We start from the raw sequence: 20,357 nt of genomic DNA, 5'->3' as shown, positions 1-20,357 counted from the left end.
TATCATGTTTGATTTCCCATATTCATTCATTTTTTTATACTATTTACAAATTAGTCAAATTATAACTCATTCAGTTACAAGATTCATATTCATTTTTAGCTTTAGATTTTGCAAAATAGATTCATGCATGGAAAACGCGACGCTAAAAGTGACAAACTTTCTACAGATTGGTAATACTTGGTTGAAATATTATGATTAAAGTATTGAGTGGCGACAAGATTGCATTTTTCCTTTCCTTTAAATTCCAAGAAAAGTTGCTCGCATAAAGGATCCTGTTGACGGCTCTGCATAAAAGTGGATGATGACGATGAGACAGATGCAGATACAATCTTGATGTGGAATAATTGATTTGTGTAGGCTGAGAGTTGGACAATAATTAATGATAACCCGCTACGTCGAGCTAATTGTGTTTCGTGCTTTACAAAATCTCATCAACTGTGAATCTCTGTGACGACGACGATGACGACGACGATGGCAGTTTCACTGTTGTGCAATTGTAATTGATGATGTATTGAAGTTGATGACAAACTTGGGAGGACGGAAGTGCATCCACCTATTTATAAGGTTTTATACTATGGCTTAAATCAGTGTGCAAGAAAACCAAGTAAATACGTAACCAGAGGTATATGCTACGCAAGAAGAGGATGAAGTAAGCCTCCGCATTATATTAAGCATCATTTTGAAGAAATTGCAAGACTTCCTTGGAAAATTGGTAAAATGTGTAAGCATGCAAAGCTAAGAAAAAGTTGGGCAAAAAAATGTGCACAGTGAAGATTAAAATGTTTCAGGATTGTCCTAAATAAGTATTGATTAATTAGGATAATAAGTTTAGTTGTAAATTATTTTGCTTTCTTGGTTAGTATTCAGTAGTTCTTAAATCAATTTTTGAATCTCCTCATCCTATTCATGGGAATATGTGTAGTTTGCTCGGTATGATCCCAAACGTTCGAAATTTCGAATCCAATTCCTAGACTTGATATAAGCCAAACATGCATGGTTTTAGGTATAAATTTTAATTGGCTCCCACTCTTTATTCACTAAAACTCTTTCCAATTACATGTGTTGCTAATCCATATTGTTTCATAAAACTGGAATAAGTTGAGAAACTTTTTCTACTCACTCCTCGTCATACTTATTTTATGACATAATAAGGCGCAGACAAGTTCGAGGAGTAAGTGTGCCAAGCAGGTCCGGTGCTCGCCAAGAAATTTGATGCTATCGAGAATGCCTGATTTTTAGAGGGCAACATGCAGTGACGCAGTTCCTTATCTCCAGCAGGTGATGACCAGTTATCAGCATCGTATGGAATGCTACGCATAATATGCGAATGTTCATTTCCAAACAGCATATATTAGTTCACGGCTTGTATTAGTTTTGTATAAAGTGGAGATTAATTCAGTCCTCAAACTAGGACTAAGAAAGTCTACTTTGATGTAATCGTGCTTATACATATGCGCCCAGATGTAGATGCGGATTGTGATGGGAACAAGTCACAAAGAGATTTCGAGACACAATCACATATCAATTAATGAGCAATCAATTCGGTTCGGTGTTTATCCTGTAAGAGAGATGCCACCATTCTTTACTTTCTGCACTATTTAATTAATTAATGTTCATACTAATGAATTGAGAAAGTTTAAATAAATGGTGTAGTGTAGATCATTCGTGCATGAATGTTGCCTTCCTGCAGGGTCTGCCTTTAGTTACTTATTATTATACGCTGCACATTGCACGTATGTATGTACATACGCTCTGCTATGGTGAGGAGCTCGCGAGTGAGTGATGTGATTGCAATTGTATCACAAGAAGACAATGGATAATTAATGGTTTCATTCCGTTTAATCACTTGCTCAACTTGTGGAAGAATCAAAGTGCAAATGTCAACATTTACACGTCTCTGTAAAGAAAATGTGGGATTAGTTTTAATTTCTCTTCCTGTCCTGATGGAAGTTTCTCACCCATTGTCATCACCACCCTCCTCTCCTCTCTTCCACGTTCAAAGGGAAGATTATACAAGATTTTGATTTGACAAATGAACGGTCAAGTTAAAAGTCAAGATATTTGAGGGAAGGATTTCATGACACCAGGGAAAAAGAGAGATTTGAGATTTTATCCAATTGTCGGATTAGATTTGGGAAAAAGATTCATCAAGCTTGAAAATCATTCATTCTTCTTTGTGTTCGCAATGGTTTTGAGTGAGCAATGCAATGAGCGAGATGGGCTTTTGCTTACTTACTTATTTGTGAATGTTGTTACATTACTGTTACTGCTTTGGACTTGTAACGTCTTGGTTAAAGTTATGATGAGGTAAAGAGAGAAACAATTGTTCAAGAGAAAATCTTGTGTGTGGACTTTATTGTTATGTAAAAGTGGATGCTGTAGAAAATACTACGTGTCACAAACTGTCTAAGCAGCAAGCTTAATTTAGATAGCAAAAAAAAGAAGATATCAATAAGAAAAAAAAGTAATCTAAGTTCGCTCATATTTATTCTCTGCCCACCGTATCGAACCTTAGAAATTGGCCACACTGCGTTATGAGAGAAGTCAAGTAAAATTTCAATCTTACCTAAATACTTGGTCATTTGTTTGATGAATAATTTCATGAAATTGTGATGATGGTCAAGCGTGCATAAGTTTATCGAGTATGTAATGAGACGAGAAATGACGTCGTGTGAAACTTAATCTGTTTGCTCCTCGTTAACTAAATTGACACTTCGTGTGAATAATAATGAAATCTCTTGAACTCGGGTTTCATCACAGTATTTCTCATCCTACGTTACACACTCGTCGTGTGTAACGTTGTAACAGGTGCGTATTTGTTTACAGGCAATTTCTTATTTAGCACCTTACCTGTCACTCGAATAAATCAAGCTTGAGCAGAGGATTTCGTACCTTCAGTCAGTCGGTAGCGGATTGAGACGAAATCGATTTATTGCATCACATCAGCCACTTTTTTTTTACTGCGGTGTTACATCTGCGACGGGAATTATTTCTTGTCAAACAATCAGTAAGTGCTTTACACTTTCCCCGAGTCTAAAAAAGTAAAGTCCACATTTTTTCCCTTCTCAATTCAATAATTTATACAGTTTTTAGTGGTGACATGAAGTTTAAAGAAAATCAAGGCGAAAAAATTGTCTGACATGAAACGAAGGTAAGGACATGCACCCTATGATTATTTCATTATCGTGCCACCAGCAGCAGCAACAACCACAGGGCAATGATAAATTGACAAATCAGTCCGTTTTGTTGGTTAATAACTCTTTTTATTTATTTTATTCATGTATGTTTATGGTTTCTTGTTGTTTGCTTTGATCCTTTTTTTAACTGCGCACCCTTCTCCTGTCTCCTTACGCAACCCTCAAAGTGTCAATTATGTATCCTGCAAAATGTAAAAGTAGCCGTGTTAGACTGCAGAGGAGGTTAGGAGTTTATTGCGCTCGTAGTCAGTTGACCAATGCACTAATGATTTCTGTACCATATTATGCGCACTTATTTAATGTACCGTTTTCAATATTTATGTAAAATCCCTTCATTCATTTACTACTTACAATGAATGCCGGCTTGTGCAACCACGTCCATATTTAATTTTTGCAATGCAAAAAATATTTTATGAACCATCACTCACCTATTTTTAATTTAGTTCAGTATTTTTTTTGTTCTGGTGGTATTGCAATAATTCTAATGGGGGGAGATCTATGGCTGGCAGGACTCTGTCTCGTGGGTAGATTATAAGAGGCGATAAAATATGATTGAAATCTCTGAAGGCTGCAATTCTCGTATCAATTAGTTGGATATTTTTGAGCCACTATTGACTTTTGGGTTGTGGCTTGACCTCCTCTAGAAAAACTTGTAGTTTTGCAACAGAACGTCGTATTTCTTTTCGCAGCCTTGTCATTACATTGACATGTGTAAACGTAAACCATATAATTACACCTATTTTTATGCACTTCCCTATAAATAAATATGTACATACGTGAACACACACCTGCCTGTGCTCGTTGTTCTTGTAGTGTTTTTGGTTTACATAAATGGGTTTAAAAAGCATTTTATTATGTTTGAGCGTGGCATAAAAGTAAGAGTTGTGAGTGGAGATAAATAAGCGTACAAAGAATTGATGACCCAGACACAGACTTTGTGTCAACGTTTTTTGCCAACATAAATTCGCTCCTTTTATCTTTATCTGTTTAATTTTATTAACCTCTGCTTTCCTGACTTGCAGAAATAAATAAAAGGGGAAAATAAAATTTTTTATCCCAATTTCTAACTTAATAAGCAACCTCAGATTAAAAGATATTTCTTGTCTCATTGCTCATGAATTGACAAGCGAGATTATTCCACGCTTTGCAGGATATAAAAGTATCAGAGTAAAATGGTTGCAAAATGTTGCTAATCTCACAAGTTTTATTGCCTGCGTTGTTATAATATTTAAATAAGAAGAGGACATAAGTGAGAGAAGAGACAAGCAGTCTAGACGATTATTAAATATATAATCCCTCCACACAAACACTCAAATGGAATTAGCGACAATAAGTGATGAGAATATTAACTAATTTTGAAGAGGGAAATCAGTCAGCACCATTTCATTATTGTAACCGTGATAAGTTTCTTTTGTGATCCTGTGACATAGCAATATTGCAAAAAGTTGCAAATATCTATGTATATACGCGTCTCTCTTGCACAGTTTGTGATTTCAGCAAATCATGATTTTATCACCAAATTTTAATTCTGAGTTTGAAAGTTTCCAATCCCTTTTATCTCATTCATTCAGAACAAGTGCAAGGGAGACGAGTTGGATTGATTAGTCATCACCGGTGCCTTGACAGGAAAAGAAATTAATATTTCTGGGATTGGCAGTAGCAAAAAAGGAGTTGGCAGCAGCATAAATTTAGGTACGTGCGTATGCAAACGCTGCGCCGCACACCTAACCTAACCCCCCACGGTGTCCTTCTCAATTTTAATTTAATCTGAGCTGCAGACCAGATACGACGACGTACAATTCACCATTGTTTCAGCCAAGTCACTCATCTGACAAATGACTCCGGCTAATGAATGATGGCATGAATATTAATTGTGGACATGTAAAAGGAAAAGTGTGCGTACCTCCTTTTATGCAGAATATTTCGTACCTATGCAATTTTTCTTCCCAAAATCGCACCAATTTTTGCAGTAAATTCCTATGAAAAGTTATGGAATAATTCGTCTTCTCAACTTTCTAGGGGAACATATTTATTGTGGAGGTTGGAATTCATTGTGTAATACTTCATGTGCACATAGGTGAGGGAAATCATTAGCCAGGGTGCATAGTTATAGTTAGTACCGTATTCATACCAAATATTACACTCTAGAAAAGTGTAGTAGCCTCATCCAATAGTGCAAATTATTCAATTAGACGTTGCGAATTTTTTGCTAGGTTGCACATGTACGTACATTGTCTCTATTGCCGATTTCGAAAAGCTCTCTACATAAAAATTTTATAATTTGCATTCATTCACTGGTAGAAAATTCAGTGGAAGAACGTATGTATGTAACATGTCGTCCGTCCGTCCGCCAGCAACGTCGGCGAATTTCTTCATTTAGTCTCATTAGTTACTAATTTGCTCGTAATTTGCTGCATCTCGCATGCATGTATTATTGTTACATTTTCATCTGTCAGTCGAACAACACGAGCTCCAAGCAATAGCCGTCTGTCAGTCGTCGGTATCTAGAAGAAAACGTATTTGTAAATATCTTGGTCAATTTATAAATTGAGTTATTATTCCATAATTCATATTCTGAAAGCTACGTACATCCGCCACCACTACTGACTGATCCATTTACCGATTTAAGAATGAGTGACAGAAGAAAATACTTTAGAAAATCCGGGTTGAAAACTTTTAAATTGTTTCAAATTATTTTAAAGGTGGAAATTTCGCAAGTTTATGAATTTCTTGGGAACAAGGAGGACCTACGCATCCAAATATATTCACTTTCTACGTTGGAATGTCAAGTGTTATGTCGTTGGGGAGTCAGTTAGTTAAGCACACATTTAGTTAAGGATATCATGACCAATCCACCCACCCACCACCTCCTTCTGTACATACCTTATTTCACTTTCATTCAAGAAAACGTGTACTGAATCCCAACTAATAAGTCCACTCTTAAAAATGGGACCAACTCTACTGACACATAAACAGATCGTTAACACCAAGAACAACAAGTAACACATATGTGCTTGTGAAAAGACAAAAGAGTTTTTTTTTTAAATCCGTCACAACATCAAGATCCAAAAGCGAGATGAAAACAATGAGCAATTTCCATCAGGAGAGACGGACGGATACTTGACGTTCACTCATATTTGCCATTTTTTACGACCATGCACTCTGCACCACACCTGCAGAGCATTATTAGTCACAAAGACTCTCAATTGAGTTTAATTGCTCTGGTAAAAGTAAAAAGTTATTTTGAGATCTATAATCATGCGCAAAAAATCAATCCGGTTTAAAAAATCTGCCACCGGCGACGGACAATAATCGCTTCCTATCCTTCGAGGAAGGGAAATTCTAAACTGAAGGCAATTTCACGGATTTTATGCATCGATACGTACGTACGTATTTACGTAGGCTGGCTGGGTGTGAGGATTATGGGCAAGTTATTTTTGCCATTGTAAAGCTCAGCCTGAGGGGGAGGTATTGGATAAAATGAGGTGTGAAATGAAACCAAATTATTTTAGTAGCTCCGTCGCCACGCTCAGTTGAAATTTTAACCGTATGGATTTTAGGCATTTCTGGCTAATGAACAAGTGGCGAGATGTTATGTTACAGGGTGAGATTTCTGAGCTTATACAGCAGCCAAGTGTCAAGTTGAACTCGCTGCTGGTAAATATTGTATGTAGGATATTATACAAAGTAAGATTATTCATTTGCACATGGTGAGCCGTGTGGAGTGGTTAAAAGTTATTATTTATTAGCATATACAAGTTGGGAAAAGAGCGACGATAATAAAAATCCCGTAAATCTTATCTCACGTTGTGACAAGAAGGGTTCTGTGTGTGAGAATCTCCTAGCCCCAACTGCCTGCTGTCATTTAATGGGTTGACGAACAGTTGTCAATACGAAATAAAGTGTAAAATGATGACATTAGATTGGAGACAAATCCACAAAATCCCGTTTCCCGTAATCCAAACCAAGCAACATCTCAATGGATAAAACGAGTTATACATAAAGTGAACGAGTTATGTACTGTGCGGGTGGAGCTTAAACCTACGGCCTCCTGAAGTACCTTGTGCTGAGACTAGGGTTTCTCGTGAGTTTAGCTCCATTCGCACAGCACATAACTAACTCACTTCAAGTATAATTTCACATTCCAACTTATTTTCCCGTTTTCATCCACGGAATTATATCCATTTGAATCACGATCATCAAGTAATAGATGAATTTATATCGGCCTCATGTCTCAATTTGGAGTTTGGTAATGAGGAAGAGGTTAAATGAGGAAAATTGTAGATTCACAACTTGAGAAAGTCTCCATTATTTGGAATGATTATTCATTTTCGTCTAGAAATTCATTAAATGTGCATTAACCGTGATTTCATTTTGTTATTTATTCGCTGTTACCAGCACCACTTTAAAATAGGATATTGATTGCAAATATACAGATCAAGCTGAAATTGGTTGTTGATCGGTCGTCCAAATAATACACAATTTTACTGTGGTGTAAGTATATATAAAGTACTTAAAAATGCATGTTGTAAGCCACATAAGCATGTAACATCAATATAACGTCTCCCACCTTCTTGGTCAGAACCATTATGCCTGCCGAATTTTCTCACAACATTATTATTTATTTCGTCTGCATGATTTTTCCGGTTGTTCGCCAAACACAATGCGTCTCGCAAATATTATTATATCTCCTCTGAGATAATCTTGCCATTCGTTGTGAGTGCAGCAGCAGCAGTCGTAAAATGTGCAAATGCTCAGCTTCCCAAAATCTGGGATGGATCATCGTCATTTTCCTGTGCCATTTGAGCAAAAAACCATGCAACTGATGAAACCGCAGTCGACTAATCTTGAGATTACTATTCTAATATAATGCTCCCACCACCACCACCACCACCAACAACAACTTCGCTTACTTTACTTACCAAGCACCGAGAAGTCTACATAAATGGGCTGGCTTCATACATAGATTTTTATTCGCCACATATTTCTGGGCGCACAGAATTTCGTAACCCAGTTAACGCCAATTATACAGGAGGAGGATGGTTCATCTCATTATCAGAAAAGGATGGGCATCAGCCATGGCGCAGAATACTAAGCACGTTAGCGTCTTCTTATCACTGCTTAATAATAACCCTTCTGTGCACCATCTAACAGGACTGCAGGTTGTGGTTTGGCTTATTTCTCGTACACAAGATTTTGTACGACACAATGCCAGAGCACCACTGAAACAACTCAAAATACAACAAGTGTCAGTGTACTGTCGATAAATAATGATCAAACAAATTATTAAACAATGCCAGCACGACGACAATGACAGTGTTTCGCACACCGTCGAGGAAGGAACCGAGGAGGAAAGTAGGAATCGGACCACGGATCGTAGTTTCTATTAAGCAGGTTAAATGTTTCGTGTGATGACAGATTTCATGTATTTGTGATAATGTAGATAAACTGCAATCATTATTAAATTACCACTTATTTTTACTACCACCATTTGGTAATAAACGCTTTAACGATTTTAAATAATATGTAATACAATTACAAACATTTATTTATTTATTGGGAATGGAATAACAGTCTCATTTTTATGATTTTCTTACAAAAAATTGAGAAAAAGCAAAGCCTTTCCTTTGGCTAAGGTCTTGGATTTTTTGCTACAAATAGAAACCAGTAATTAAACACTTTTTTGTAAAGTTTTAAAGAGCAAGCCGACACATAAATAATTCAGCGCAGAGCAAAGAATTCCTCTCTTATCTTACAAACTAATCTACATTTTCTATTTGACTGAGCTAAACTCTAGCTGGTGGTGGGTGAGTGCCTAGTAGCGTTCATAAGTATATGCATGCTTCGTCTGGTAAATTGAATTCAGTTTTCGACTTTATATTAAAATTTTACATTACGAAATGCGAACAAGTGTGTGTGTGTGTTGACAGCAATTGGATTCGTTCAAGTTTTGAATCGAAAACATGCGCAATAATACAAGCACACACTTGAAAAGTTGGCTCTGATTCGCAAATTTCAAGGTTAGAAGGTAATGTGGTACATAACTTTATTTGTTAACTGTTTACATCCATTATAGATATTGAAATTATGAATGCATATAAAATACACGACAGATAACACCAAGATACAAGACCACATGCCGTATGAAGCAAAAGTGGAGATATTTTTTTCATAAATTTGCAAATTTTAAACCAATTTAAGAAAGCCAACTTGCATCCTCATTTGGCAATTGGTCAATTTTATTTTATGTGATAAATGCATTTTTAGCTTAACACCTTTTCAATTCTGGGTGTCTATACGTATTTTTTGTACAAGAGCTTCCTTGCTTATTAATGGCTAATTAAATTTATTGAATGAATGAGATAATAATAACACGGTCGCACTACACAACACGAATATGAACATATCGAATTCTAGTTTACATTTCATTTCACGATGTGAAATGAAAAACGCATTTTTTATTTTTCCGGTTCTTGCACTTGCATTTTTATATTTTTTTTCTTCTTTGAACGCTAATGTGAAATCCAACTATTTATTTACTTCAAGTTGATCAAGCAAATACATAAAGTTCAAGTCCAAAAGACTACGAGGTTTCGTATGTATGCGATACGTTGCGCATAACTTTTTGTTGTTATTGAAAATGATTTACTTTGCAAAAATTTTGTGATTTATATTTAATTTTTTTTCATTGTTCTCTGTCAATTTCAGACTTACAGCGAGAAGGAACAAGGTCGCGTTGTGGTGTACACGACGTCAATGGGCGTTGTTCGAGCCACCTTTCTCCGTTGCCAGAAAGTGAAACAAATTCTAAGAAATTTACTCGTCAAGTTTGACGAGCGAGATTGCTACATGAACCGGTCAATTCAGAACGAAATTCGAAACCGCCTTCCAAATCAAATGTTGGCACTTCCGCAAGTCTTTCTAGAGGGGCAGCTACTTGGGGTAAGTCCGACTCCTGGTTCTCGTCGTCGTCGTCCTAATGTCATCATTTCGTTTAAAAGGTTTTTTTGTCATGTCCACCAGAATACAAGTATTTCGAAATCACGCAGGGCTAAAACTAGTTCAGAACCATCATCATCACCGCATCACTCATTTATTTCATTGATACAATAAACCACCACCTACCAGTCTTGTAAATTGTACGTACGTATACGTACCTATAATAATGCGTCGAATGGCAGGAACAACAACAACTAAATTGCTGTGACTGACTACTGCGTGAACTCGTTAATTAACTTAACGCCCACGAACTGAACCCGTTTGTCCACTCGCGCACCGACATGAATGAAGTAGCAGCATTTTTACTTGAATCCATAAATCAAACAGACCTCATTCTTCTTCTTCAATTCATTCATTCATTGTGCACAATTTTACCAACGTGTTCCTCAAACAAGGAGAACCCGGTTTAACTTTCGCGAATTATTGCTCAAGGTCGTGGTTGGTTGTACGAATTCATGTAGAGTAAGCAAAAGAGAGGATTTTGACTAATTTTTATTGACGAATTATCATCATCGTCATCATCATCATGAGTTCTGTCAATTGGGGGCAATGATGCTATGCTGCCTTCTGAGCAGAATAGAATCTCGTTTATTCTGCAGTCATAAAAAGTTTGTTGACTTCTGAAATGCGAGTAAACATTGAGCTTTTCTACCTCAAGGCACGCACGCACACCATGAATGATAAATGTCAATATCACAAAAAACGAATCACATCAGGAAAGGAGGAGAAGTACGTAAATCTCGTCGTCTATCTCGATCTTAATTTTAATCCTGATCTTGATCTGTTTCAAGTTGAAGTGTTTATCTAGCGTACATGGGAATGTGCCCACGTTTATTTTCGTTTAGAATAATAAATGTTTGCACTCTTTTATGTCGTCTCAAGACTGGCTGGCTCGTCTTAAAGATCATGCTCTGAGAACGTATGGTACTTACAGAACAGGAGCACACGGAATACAGGCAAATACACAAAAGTTGGCGATTTAGGGCAAGAAAGAAATCCAATTGTCATTTAGGAGGTGGTTTATTTGTAAAATTCAATTGTTGTCACTACTGTAAGAAAACAATGGTGAGATGAGATTGGACAGAAGATCTCGACTAAATACTCCAATTCCGTCTCATTTACTTACTTTTGAAATTATTGGAGTTGAAAAGTTATCAAGTGGGCTAAGACCCCAGTGTGAAGGTTTGTCACGTTTAGCACGGTAGAAAATTTTTGTTGGTTTAACAGGTGCAGATTTAGGCTTTGAAATAAATGGTAGAAAAGTGTTAATTAGATGATTTAGAAGAAAAACAGAGCTAATTTGTCACCTCACTTTTCATGGCTGATTAGTATTCACCGTAATTTCATTTGCATAAAGATAGATTGCACAAAGTAAGTTAAAATTGTGACAAAATTGTAGTGATAAGGTGACAAAAGAACATGACGTAGTTAGTTATCATTGGTGATGATTAATTGATTGTTATGCATGCATGTGACTAGCCAAGTACGAGCAGCACCTGTGCATAACAAAGTCAGGTGTGGTGTCTGGCTATTAGCAGAATTTTAGAGAGTCTGCTCTAATAAATGAGGACGAAATACGCTACAAATTTGTAAAATGCTTGTTTAAATTTCAGGATGCCGATGCAATTGAAAAGCTCAACGAAACTGGAGAACTCCGGGACTTGCTCAAACCATACAAGGTAAAAAAAGGAGCTTATTTTGAGCTTATTTAGAAGTGTCAAGAAAAATGGTCACAATTTAAGTTTCACTCTCGTCCTACGTATGTAGCACCCCATGCACCTTCTCGCCAAGTTTTGCGACAATGGAGAAAAATTGAGCGACTCCTGAATACATGTGAATCCCCAATCTACTCCCATTATTATTTCGCATTTGTATATCAATTCTCCTCACACCGCATTTATCGCTCGTTGAATGGGGATGATTACCGTAATTGGTCACGATTTAATTCAATTTCGTTTCCATCATTCCTAAATTGTTTTGCCCATTCTCTCTAAAAATGTGACTCTTTACTTTCATTTCTGATTATTTGGTGAGTCAATTATTGACGAATTACTCTAAACTTTTTAGCATAACTGCCTGTTTAAAAGTTCGTTTATCACATTGGGGAGATTAAATGGAAAAGTATTTTTCTCTCCTTGTTCATTCAATCAAGTCGAATTCAAGCTCAATTGTTGTTCTCTCAGAGAGCAGTACGTGTGAACAATTTTAACCGAGTGGCGAATGAGCAGATTTCCATTTCATTACGGCAAAATCGAGAGAATTCAATCATGTCACGATTGACCTCGTAAAAACATGCTAAAAACAGAAATCACTTGGAATTGTAATTTGATTTTCTACACTCGGTGCTAATCACATGCTTGAAAACAACGTACATACACTTCCTGCAACAATTGGCGAGGAGTCGAAATTAATACTTTTTTAAACAGAGACTTGCTCATTCGGAGGCTTCGGTCTCTCTGTTTCAATTCGTGTCCTATTTCTTGAGGAGAAAAAATAAAAGGGTTTCCTTCTTGCGTTGCGTGGCATATCCACATTAGAAAAGTTGAAGCGATTCATCCAAGTATAGGATGATGAAAACTTAATATCTTGACGTCGTCATCAGTAATTTTCGTCATCACCAACCACCACCAAGCCCTCCTCAACTGCCCTTGCACTTGTCACATCATGACCGACTGGCAGGGGAAGAATGGAAGAAGAAAAGATCGAGGCCGACGACTGATGAGCGAATGCAGTGAGCGAGTGAACTATTGGAAATTAATTTGCCATGTAACTATAAACTCAGTCAGTTATGCGAATATACATAAAACCAGATTTGAACAATTGTCTTGTCATCATCTCCTGGTGGTGATGGTGGCAGGAGAAAAAGTTAGCAAATAGAAAGTGAGTAAATAATGCCCAACTTACTATTAGATTAGCCGGCTTTTCTGATGTGCTGCTGGTGCGATATTATGGTTGCTGAACAGAATTAGAAGACGATGATTGTTTTGTTTGATCTGCACTTTGCAGTCTTGTCCCGTCGGTCTGTTTTCAAAAAAAGAAAGGAATGCGCGTGGGTACGTGTATTTTTTTATGCATGTGTCGTTCGTATCTGAATGGTTGACCAAGAATACTACTTATAGAAACTTATAATTAAGCGTGTGTTGCTCTTCGTTAAGTGTGTAACTCTAAAAGTGAGCAACTTTCCTACTGTCATTAAAGGTATTGTAATATGGCTAATTTTGACATTCAAAAATGCCTTGTGTCGGTGACTGTTTATTCGCTTAGGAATGAAATTAAGACGAAAAAAGTTTCGAATGACAAGAGTAAAAGGTACAAAGTTGCAAAGTGATTGGATAATAAAGGCTAAAACTCGTAGGTGGTGACTACGATTAAAATTTGTGCAACGGCCGAGCCGGCGAATGAACCACGATGGAAGACTTCCATTTTCAGCTCAAGTTCTATGTCCTGTAAAATTTTGAAATGAATGAAAACTAAAAAATTAATTGGGTACAAGTATTTATTAAGGAGATAACTTGCCTGTGGGCCTTCAATGGGTTTTGCCAGAGCAACGACGGCTTGATACGGTGTGGGTCTTCGAAGCAGGAAGTGATTTCTTCCAGCCGCAGGGACGCCGTTGGGTGACCTCGTACTTTTTACCTCCAGATGGAAATGCATCACTGCTCCGGACCAACTGGGTCCTCGCATCGTGAACATGTCCACATAGCCCGTCGATGGGATACGGATTTTGGAAGTGAAGCTGATGTAGTTTTTGGAAATTGTCAATGGTTCCCGGAGACATTGGTGGTCTCGGTCCTTGCAAGGGACGGATTTTTTGCAACGGCTGAAAACGGAAAAACAAGTTGTTAACAAAGTCCAAAGTTTGAGAGCACATTGAAATAAAACTTTGTCCAACAAGGGAAACTACTAACTCGTTGAGATCGCCATCCCTGGAATAACTGGGAGGACAATCGATCCGATTACAACGGAAACCTCCACGAGTGTTGAGACATTGCTCGTCTTGTCGGCATGCTTGTGTCAGTGCACATTCATCAATATCTGCGTATACCGAATTGTCCCTTATTAATTAGTGTCGCAGGAAAGTTTTAGAGTAACAACATCATAGCACGACTGGTTTTGACCTTGACAAGTTCTGCTGTCACTTCCAAGTTTGTATCCGTCCGGACAGTCGCAGCGATAGGATCCATGAGTGTTCACACAGTTTCCGATACAGAGATAATTTCCCTCTGCCTCTGCACACTCGTCCACATCTCGGCACGATCTAATCAATTCTCATTACACCACGGGCCACAACTTTCCTTTTGTTAAAACATTCCATGCAAACCTTCCTTCCTCGCCCAAGGTGAAGCCGACGCCACAAGCACATTTGTACGATCCCCACGTGTTGATGCAGGTTTGCTCGCAAAGTCCAGCAATTGTTTCACACTCGTTGATATCTGGTGGTTCATGTGAAAATTGCAAGCATTTTTAAACAATTTGAAGATTCGTTTGTACATAAAAGCGGATTTATTCACCTGAGCAGGTTCTGTTGTCCGATCCGTGTTCAAATCCTTCCTTGCAAATGCAATGAAATGATCCGATCGTGTTGTGACATTCAGCATTACTGGCGCAAACTTGACGCTCGCATTCGTTCTGAGGTCACAATATTTTTTTCAATGTTAGAATATATCACGCAATATTGATAAGTACTTATTCTTGTGACGTACAATGTCTTCACAATTCCCAGAACGCAACGTGTGTCCCGGTGGACACTGGCAAATGAAGCCACCTCCTCTATTTAAACACTCTTGGTTTCCTTTGCACGTGTGAGTCCCATCCGCACATTCGTCCCGGTCTGGATTCAAATTCAGGTTTAGTCGGTATTACTTTGACGAAAATGAAAATTTTATACGACTGATATTTGCCAATAATTTCGTACCAACGCATCTATTCCCGGCAGGATCTGGTTCGAAACCAGCCGGACAAATAATTTTAGAAATACACTGATAAGAACCCATCGTATTAACGCATTGGTGATGAGTAGCGCATAGCGTTCTTCCATACGTCGTACACTCATCGATATCTATGAATAGATACATTTTTAGAAAAAAGTACAACGTTTCCCGTTCAGTGATGATTAAATCCTCACCAACACAGTCCCCTCGGGAATTAAACTGGAAACCTGTTGTGCACACGGATCGACATTCTCCATTTGGAGCAAGGGACAACCCGAGAGGACAATTTTTCTTGACTCGTTCACAAGTAAAGGAACCCAGCGTGTTTTTGCACTGGTACTCGGGACCGTGTCGACTGCAGTCATTATTCCCAAATAAGCATTCATCATCATCTGAAATGGGTCATAAATTATTATTCCTTCTTCATGCGAAGTGTACAAATTATGGAAAAAACGTATTAATTTATACCTTCACATTGTCCCGACCTTGAGTTGAGCGTGTAGCCCGTGCCACACCCCGTGATTCTGATGCAGGAGTAAGATCCCGGAGAATTGTCGCACCTTTGGCTCGCTAAACAGCTATGTTGGCCCGTTTGACACTCATTTACTAAAATTTGAGGACTTTCAATCATACAATTTTATTTGAGAGAGAAGCACACTCCAGATCGAGTGGATGGTTGTCTTACCATCTGCAAGAGTTAAACAGCAAGCATGAAATAAATTAATTTCACTGTCAATCACTGCAATGAGCACGTTAAGATTCGTGCTGTTATTAACTGTACCTTGACAGGAGCCCGTAATTGGATCTCTGTAATACCCCGAACGACACTGGCAGTAAAAACTTCCCTCAGAGTTTTGACAAATCTGTGTGCTATCACAAGGGTTCTGTTCTTCACATTCGTTCTGCAAGATAAAACATGGCACTGAACTAATCAAATTGAACCCCATGAAAAATTTTTGTCCCATATTTCGCATGAAATTGGCATGTAAGCTTAATGTCACGAAGTGCGTCTTAATTTTTCATGTGAGATTGAGAAAGGTCGACATTTGATTTGGAGAGCAAACTTACGACATCTGAAACACAAAATAAAGCAGATGTAACGCATTATTAAATATTGAAACTAAATCCCACAAAGAATTTACCAACACAGCTCGAATTTCCTCCACGGTCACTTCGACCTTGACGGTACCCGGTGGGACAGGGTCTCGGTTGTTGTCGAATAAAATTACTGCGCTCCGTTGTTCTTGGACTCGACATGATTGGCATTTCCGTCCCTTTCGGACACATTAGGTCGTTAATAATTTGAACACTCTTTTTGAGTAGCAGGTTGTAATATACATAACTCAATTATACCTCTGCTCCTGAGTCCCAAAGTTGATGCAGATGATACTGACCTTGTATTCAGAGCGTTATTGTCTTCCTCCTCGGAAATCTCGTTGACGTCATCGGTGTCATTATCATCATCCGTGACCCCGATTTCCGTAGAGCCAGAATCATCTCCTGCAGCAGGACTTGAGGCCGGTGATCCGCCTTCACATCGGTACCCTCCCATCTCGTTAATACAAGTTTCGTCCCTTCCACAAGTGTGGAGTCCTGTGTTGCACTCGTCGCGGTCTGAATGGAAATAACAATTCAATTAATCCTGACAGACTTCTCAGTTTGCTTAACTTGGAAAAAGTTCAGTTCAGTCCCAGGAAGAAACAAATACCTTGACAAAGGAAACTGTAATTTGGATTGGGTTCATATCCTGGAGGACAATTGCTGTCCTCGGAGTGGAGTTGGTGACACTGATAGCTTCCCGGAACATTAACACATCTCTCTTTGTCAATTCGACACTCATGAGTTCCTTCTTTGCACTCATCCTAAAATCCCAATTTCTTTGTTACACAACCTCTCAAATTTCCAACTTTGTAACAAAATATCCAGAAATCTCATTGCAACGTACCATATCTGTTATTGGAAAGGTGAAAATATCACTTAAATTGGTCATTTCTTTTGAAGCGGAAAAAAATCTGGCTTTTACCTTGACAAGTCCTGGCTCGAGTATCGTAGCGATAACCGAGCTCACATTTGGAGTCACATTCATAAGCACCTGCCGTATTTCGACAAACTTCAGAACCTCGCTCGCAACTATCGAGACTTTCCTTGCACTCGTTCACATCTAAAACCTCCCAAAATAAAGCACTCTTAATTGCAGAGCACATAATACGTCCGACGGAGGACTGAAAACCCCAATAAACTCACCATCACAATTTAGCGTTGCATTATTGAACTTGTATCCGGCTGGGCAGTTGTACCGTTGGAAATCTTTCTTGCTCTGACAGTCAAATCCACCCGGAGTGTTGATGCAGTACTGGATTTCTCTCACGCAAATGTCAACCCGGAGTTGGCATTCATCAATATCTAATAAGTAATCGGAAATCAAAACAGCAGAGCATAATTATTCATGAGTATGGATCATTCTTCAACCTCAATCCTGGTCGAGAGGTGACCTTGCTAAATAGTTAACCAGCTTGTTTCCTACCAACACAGTCCCCAGTGGCTTCTTCGATCTGATAACCCGGTGGGCACACGGGCTGTTGACCTTGGCCTGTCGCGGTGGCAGCATCCTCACAAATAAATGAACCCACGGTGTTACGACAAGTCTTGTATGGGTAGCAAGCTCTATTTCCAATCTCTGTCAGACATTCGTCCACTGGAAATAAAGTTGCGTAATGTTAAGCCCAGTCCAAATCCTTGTTACGAAACAATGCTTAAGTATCTACCATCATCACAAACTTGTGAGCTTGGATTGTACACGAATCCTTGGGGACACTGGCCCAGGGACGGTCTGCTTCTGTTCATAATATTCACTTTGGAATAAATGATGGGAATCTTTTCTATTAAAAAAGTTCTTAATTGCTGTCATCGCACCTTGAACTTGATTCCGGCATGGATGTTGTTGTGTCAAGTTGGCAGGATTTGGCATCGGGTAGGAGACGAAATCCTTCCCGGCAGGTGCATCGATAAGAAGTTCCTTCGCTGATGCAATTGTGGGAGCAAAGTTGACCAGGAAATAAGGAGCAAATGTCTCCCCGTTCTCCACCCGACCGTGTCACTGGTGGGCGGTAAGACGATGAGGACGACGATGGCACCAGAGAAATTTCGGCTGATAAGATAGAAATTACATGGTAGTTATCATCCTATTTTCTAAAATTACTGGTCTCCTGGTTTCGTACATGTAGGATTCTTACCCTGCGGGGACTGTGTTGTGCTGAGAGACGTTTTAGGCGGAAGTCCACCCCGTCCCCCGGCTTGTAGGCAGCATTTTGTGAGGGAACTATCCCACGGGGGTCCTAACGCCAGTTTCAGAGAGTGAAACTCACAGTAAAGACCCATCGCTCCGGCGTGCAGTCCTAATTTGCATCCTTCACAGCAATCCTGGTAAACAAGCAAACCATGAATTTGGTAAAATTTCATTGAAATTAAAAGGAGAACGAATTTTAAAAAACTTGTCGCTATCGAATTTGTACTCTACTCTTTTACTTGATCGTATTCAACTGGTCTGTACATAAGTCATGGTTTTAATGAAACAAATTAAACCCCACTAGAATCCAGTTTTTAATGTATTTCCATCATTATTATCACATCGTCTGATTGAACACGACAAATATTTAAATCACATTTTATTTTTTTGTTAAATCAAGTCGCCAAACATGAATAATTTTGAGAGTTAATAAACCGTCGCAAACGCGCATACGGAAGTAGCTTCAGACTACTTCACTCCAAGCACTCCCACGACATCGCGGGAACACTTGATTTTACTGTATTTCATCTATACATTCAATTTTTTCAAAAATCTCATTTTGCCCCGACCACACCCCCTGGCGCCCGGGGGGTGTGGCACAACGGGGGAACTCAAAATTTCACTCCATTTCATTCATAGATTCAATTGCACTAAAAATCTCATTTTGCCCCGACCACACCCCCTGGCGACCGGGGGTGTGGTCCGGTTGCACCCAAAAGTTGATAGGATCCTCCCCCTGGGGTATTACGTATGATGGCGAAAACCGATTTCGATTATCTTTATCCGTTCTCCCGTTATCCTGCTGACAGACAGACGGACAGACAGACAGACAGACAGACAGACAGACAGACAGACAGACAGACAGACAAAGTCTTCACATAAAGTAGCTGAAGCTACTTAATAAATTATTATAAATGCTTAGATACCACCCTTCGAAAAGAATAATAGGGACACGTTTCGTGGTAAATATATGTCGTATAATAATCCACAAAAACGCCCTCTCGCGACCCAGGGGGCGTGGTCAAATGTCAAATATGAGCAACCAATGTGTGCCCTTCTGAATAACACTGCATCTAGTCGTTTATATGTAAATATGCTTACTAAAGTCTATTCTGGGAGGAATTACCTTGTGATGCTGGGCCCCAGAACCGCTCCCCAACCTGCATTCTTGTCCTGATTTTGCAGCCATTTGTCCTGCCACGCATTGCAACTCACTGCACAAGGGACAAACCACAAAATACTTCATTACTCATGTATGTATACATTTTATGCTTTCCATGATTTGGGGATAACTTGCCGATAACTTCTGCGACAACATGCATCAATTGTTGATAAGCAAGGAGCCTGATGTTCGGCTGACACACCTTTGACCGGAGTGGGGTACTCGGAACACGTATTGTTCTCCCACGACCATCGCACTCCCACGGTGCAACATTTCGAGAGCGTGTTTTCTAATCCGTCTTTAAAAATTTCCATATTTCCATATTTTAAAACGAACGCATTCGATATTTTTATATAAAAAAACTATCTAAAACACACCTGAAAATGAGGCACGACCAAGAACCAGCAGAAGTAATACGACAAATGTAACCCAATTCACCTTCACTTTTAATTGTTCCATGATGATTTCTATATCATGAAAAATTTGTCAACACATAAAAAGAACTAAATTCAAAAGAAAAAATGACAAAATAACTGACGAATAAAATCAAGTCGAGAGATTTTGTATTGGATTCCTGATCAAAAGAATACCACAGGAAATTAAAAGAGCCGTCTGGTCAACTCTTTGTGCAAATATTTGACCACTCGTCTTGGTCTTTTGCTTCCGAGATGGAAGTATGTATTGGATTCCTCCTCCACGTTCTCACAAATTGGTCTGAACCTCTGTTAATAAATAAGTAACTAAATATACTATTAAGGCAAATGTATAATAATAATATCATC

At 38.6% G+C, this 20,357-nt stretch overlaps 2 protein-coding genes across 3 annotated transcripts in view; one reads left to right on the top strand and one right to left on the bottom strand.

The window, feature by feature from the left end:
• LOC110861998 (glutaredoxin domain-containing cysteine-rich protein CG31559) overlaps nt 1-20,357 on the top strand; it is a 32,600-nt gene that overhangs the window by 10,462 nt on the left and 1,781 nt on the right. For both annotated transcript variants that reach the window (XM_022111128.2, XM_035845201.1), the window contains exons 3-4: nt 9,906-10,139; nt 11,810-11,875. In XM_022111128.2, coding sequence (XP_021966820.1) covers nt 9,906-10,139; nt 11,810-11,875 — 300 coding nt within the window. The remainder of the gene's footprint in view (nt 1-9,905; nt 10,140-11,809; nt 11,876-20,357) is intronic.
• Nucleotides 13,413-20,268, bottom strand: LOC110862039 (fibulin-1). The gene is made up of 27 exons (XM_022111187.2): nt 20,114-20,268; nt 19,953-20,042; nt 19,711-19,873; nt 19,540-19,627; nt 18,361-18,547; nt 18,041-18,275; nt 17,893-17,963; nt 17,652-17,822; nt 17,372-17,530; nt 17,151-17,288; nt 17,073-17,077; nt 16,836-16,989; nt 16,481-16,741; nt 16,270-16,401; nt 16,196-16,200; nt 15,909-16,029; nt 15,813-15,815; nt 15,596-15,733; nt 15,322-15,519; nt 15,112-15,255; nt 14,900-15,027; nt 14,708-14,825; nt 14,518-14,629; nt 14,315-14,454; nt 14,105-14,231; nt 13,713-14,016; nt 13,413-13,640 (listed from the first exon to the last, which is right to left on the bottom strand). Exons 2-27 carry the CDS (start codon nt 20,032-20,034, stop codon nt 13,539-13,541), a joined length of 3,486 nt encoding a protein of 1,161 aa, XP_021966879.1. The 5' UTR covers nt 20,035-20,042; nt 20,114-20,268; the 3' UTR covers nt 13,413-13,538.

The sequence above is a fragment of the Folsomia candida genome, unplaced genomic scaffold (assembly GCF_002217175.1).
Source record: "Folsomia candida strain VU population unplaced genomic scaffold, ASM221717v1 Fcan01_Sc048, whole genome shotgun sequence".
Taxonomy (NCBI): domain Eukaryota; kingdom Metazoa; phylum Arthropoda; class Collembola; order Entomobryomorpha; family Isotomidae; genus Folsomia; species Folsomia candida.
Note: the sequence above shows the minus strand (reverse complement) of the source record. Positions and strands in the feature narration are given on the sequence as shown.

What these genes read in the sequence shown, in the direction of transcription:
- LOC110862039 (XM_022111187.2), bottom strand. Translation starts at nt 20,034, where the DNA reads ATGGAACAATTAAAAGTGAAGGTGAATTGGGTTACATTTGTCGTATTA. An exon ending in CTGGGAATTGTGAAGACATT is followed by an intron (nt 14,826 to 14,899) that starts GTACGTCACAAG and finishes TTGTGACCTCAG; the next exon opens with AACGAATGCGAGCGTCAAGT. An exon ending in GGACAACAGAACCTGCTCAG is followed by an intron (nt 14,630 to 14,707) that starts GTGAATAAATCC and finishes ATGAACCACCAG; the next exon opens with ATATCAACGAGTGTGAAACA.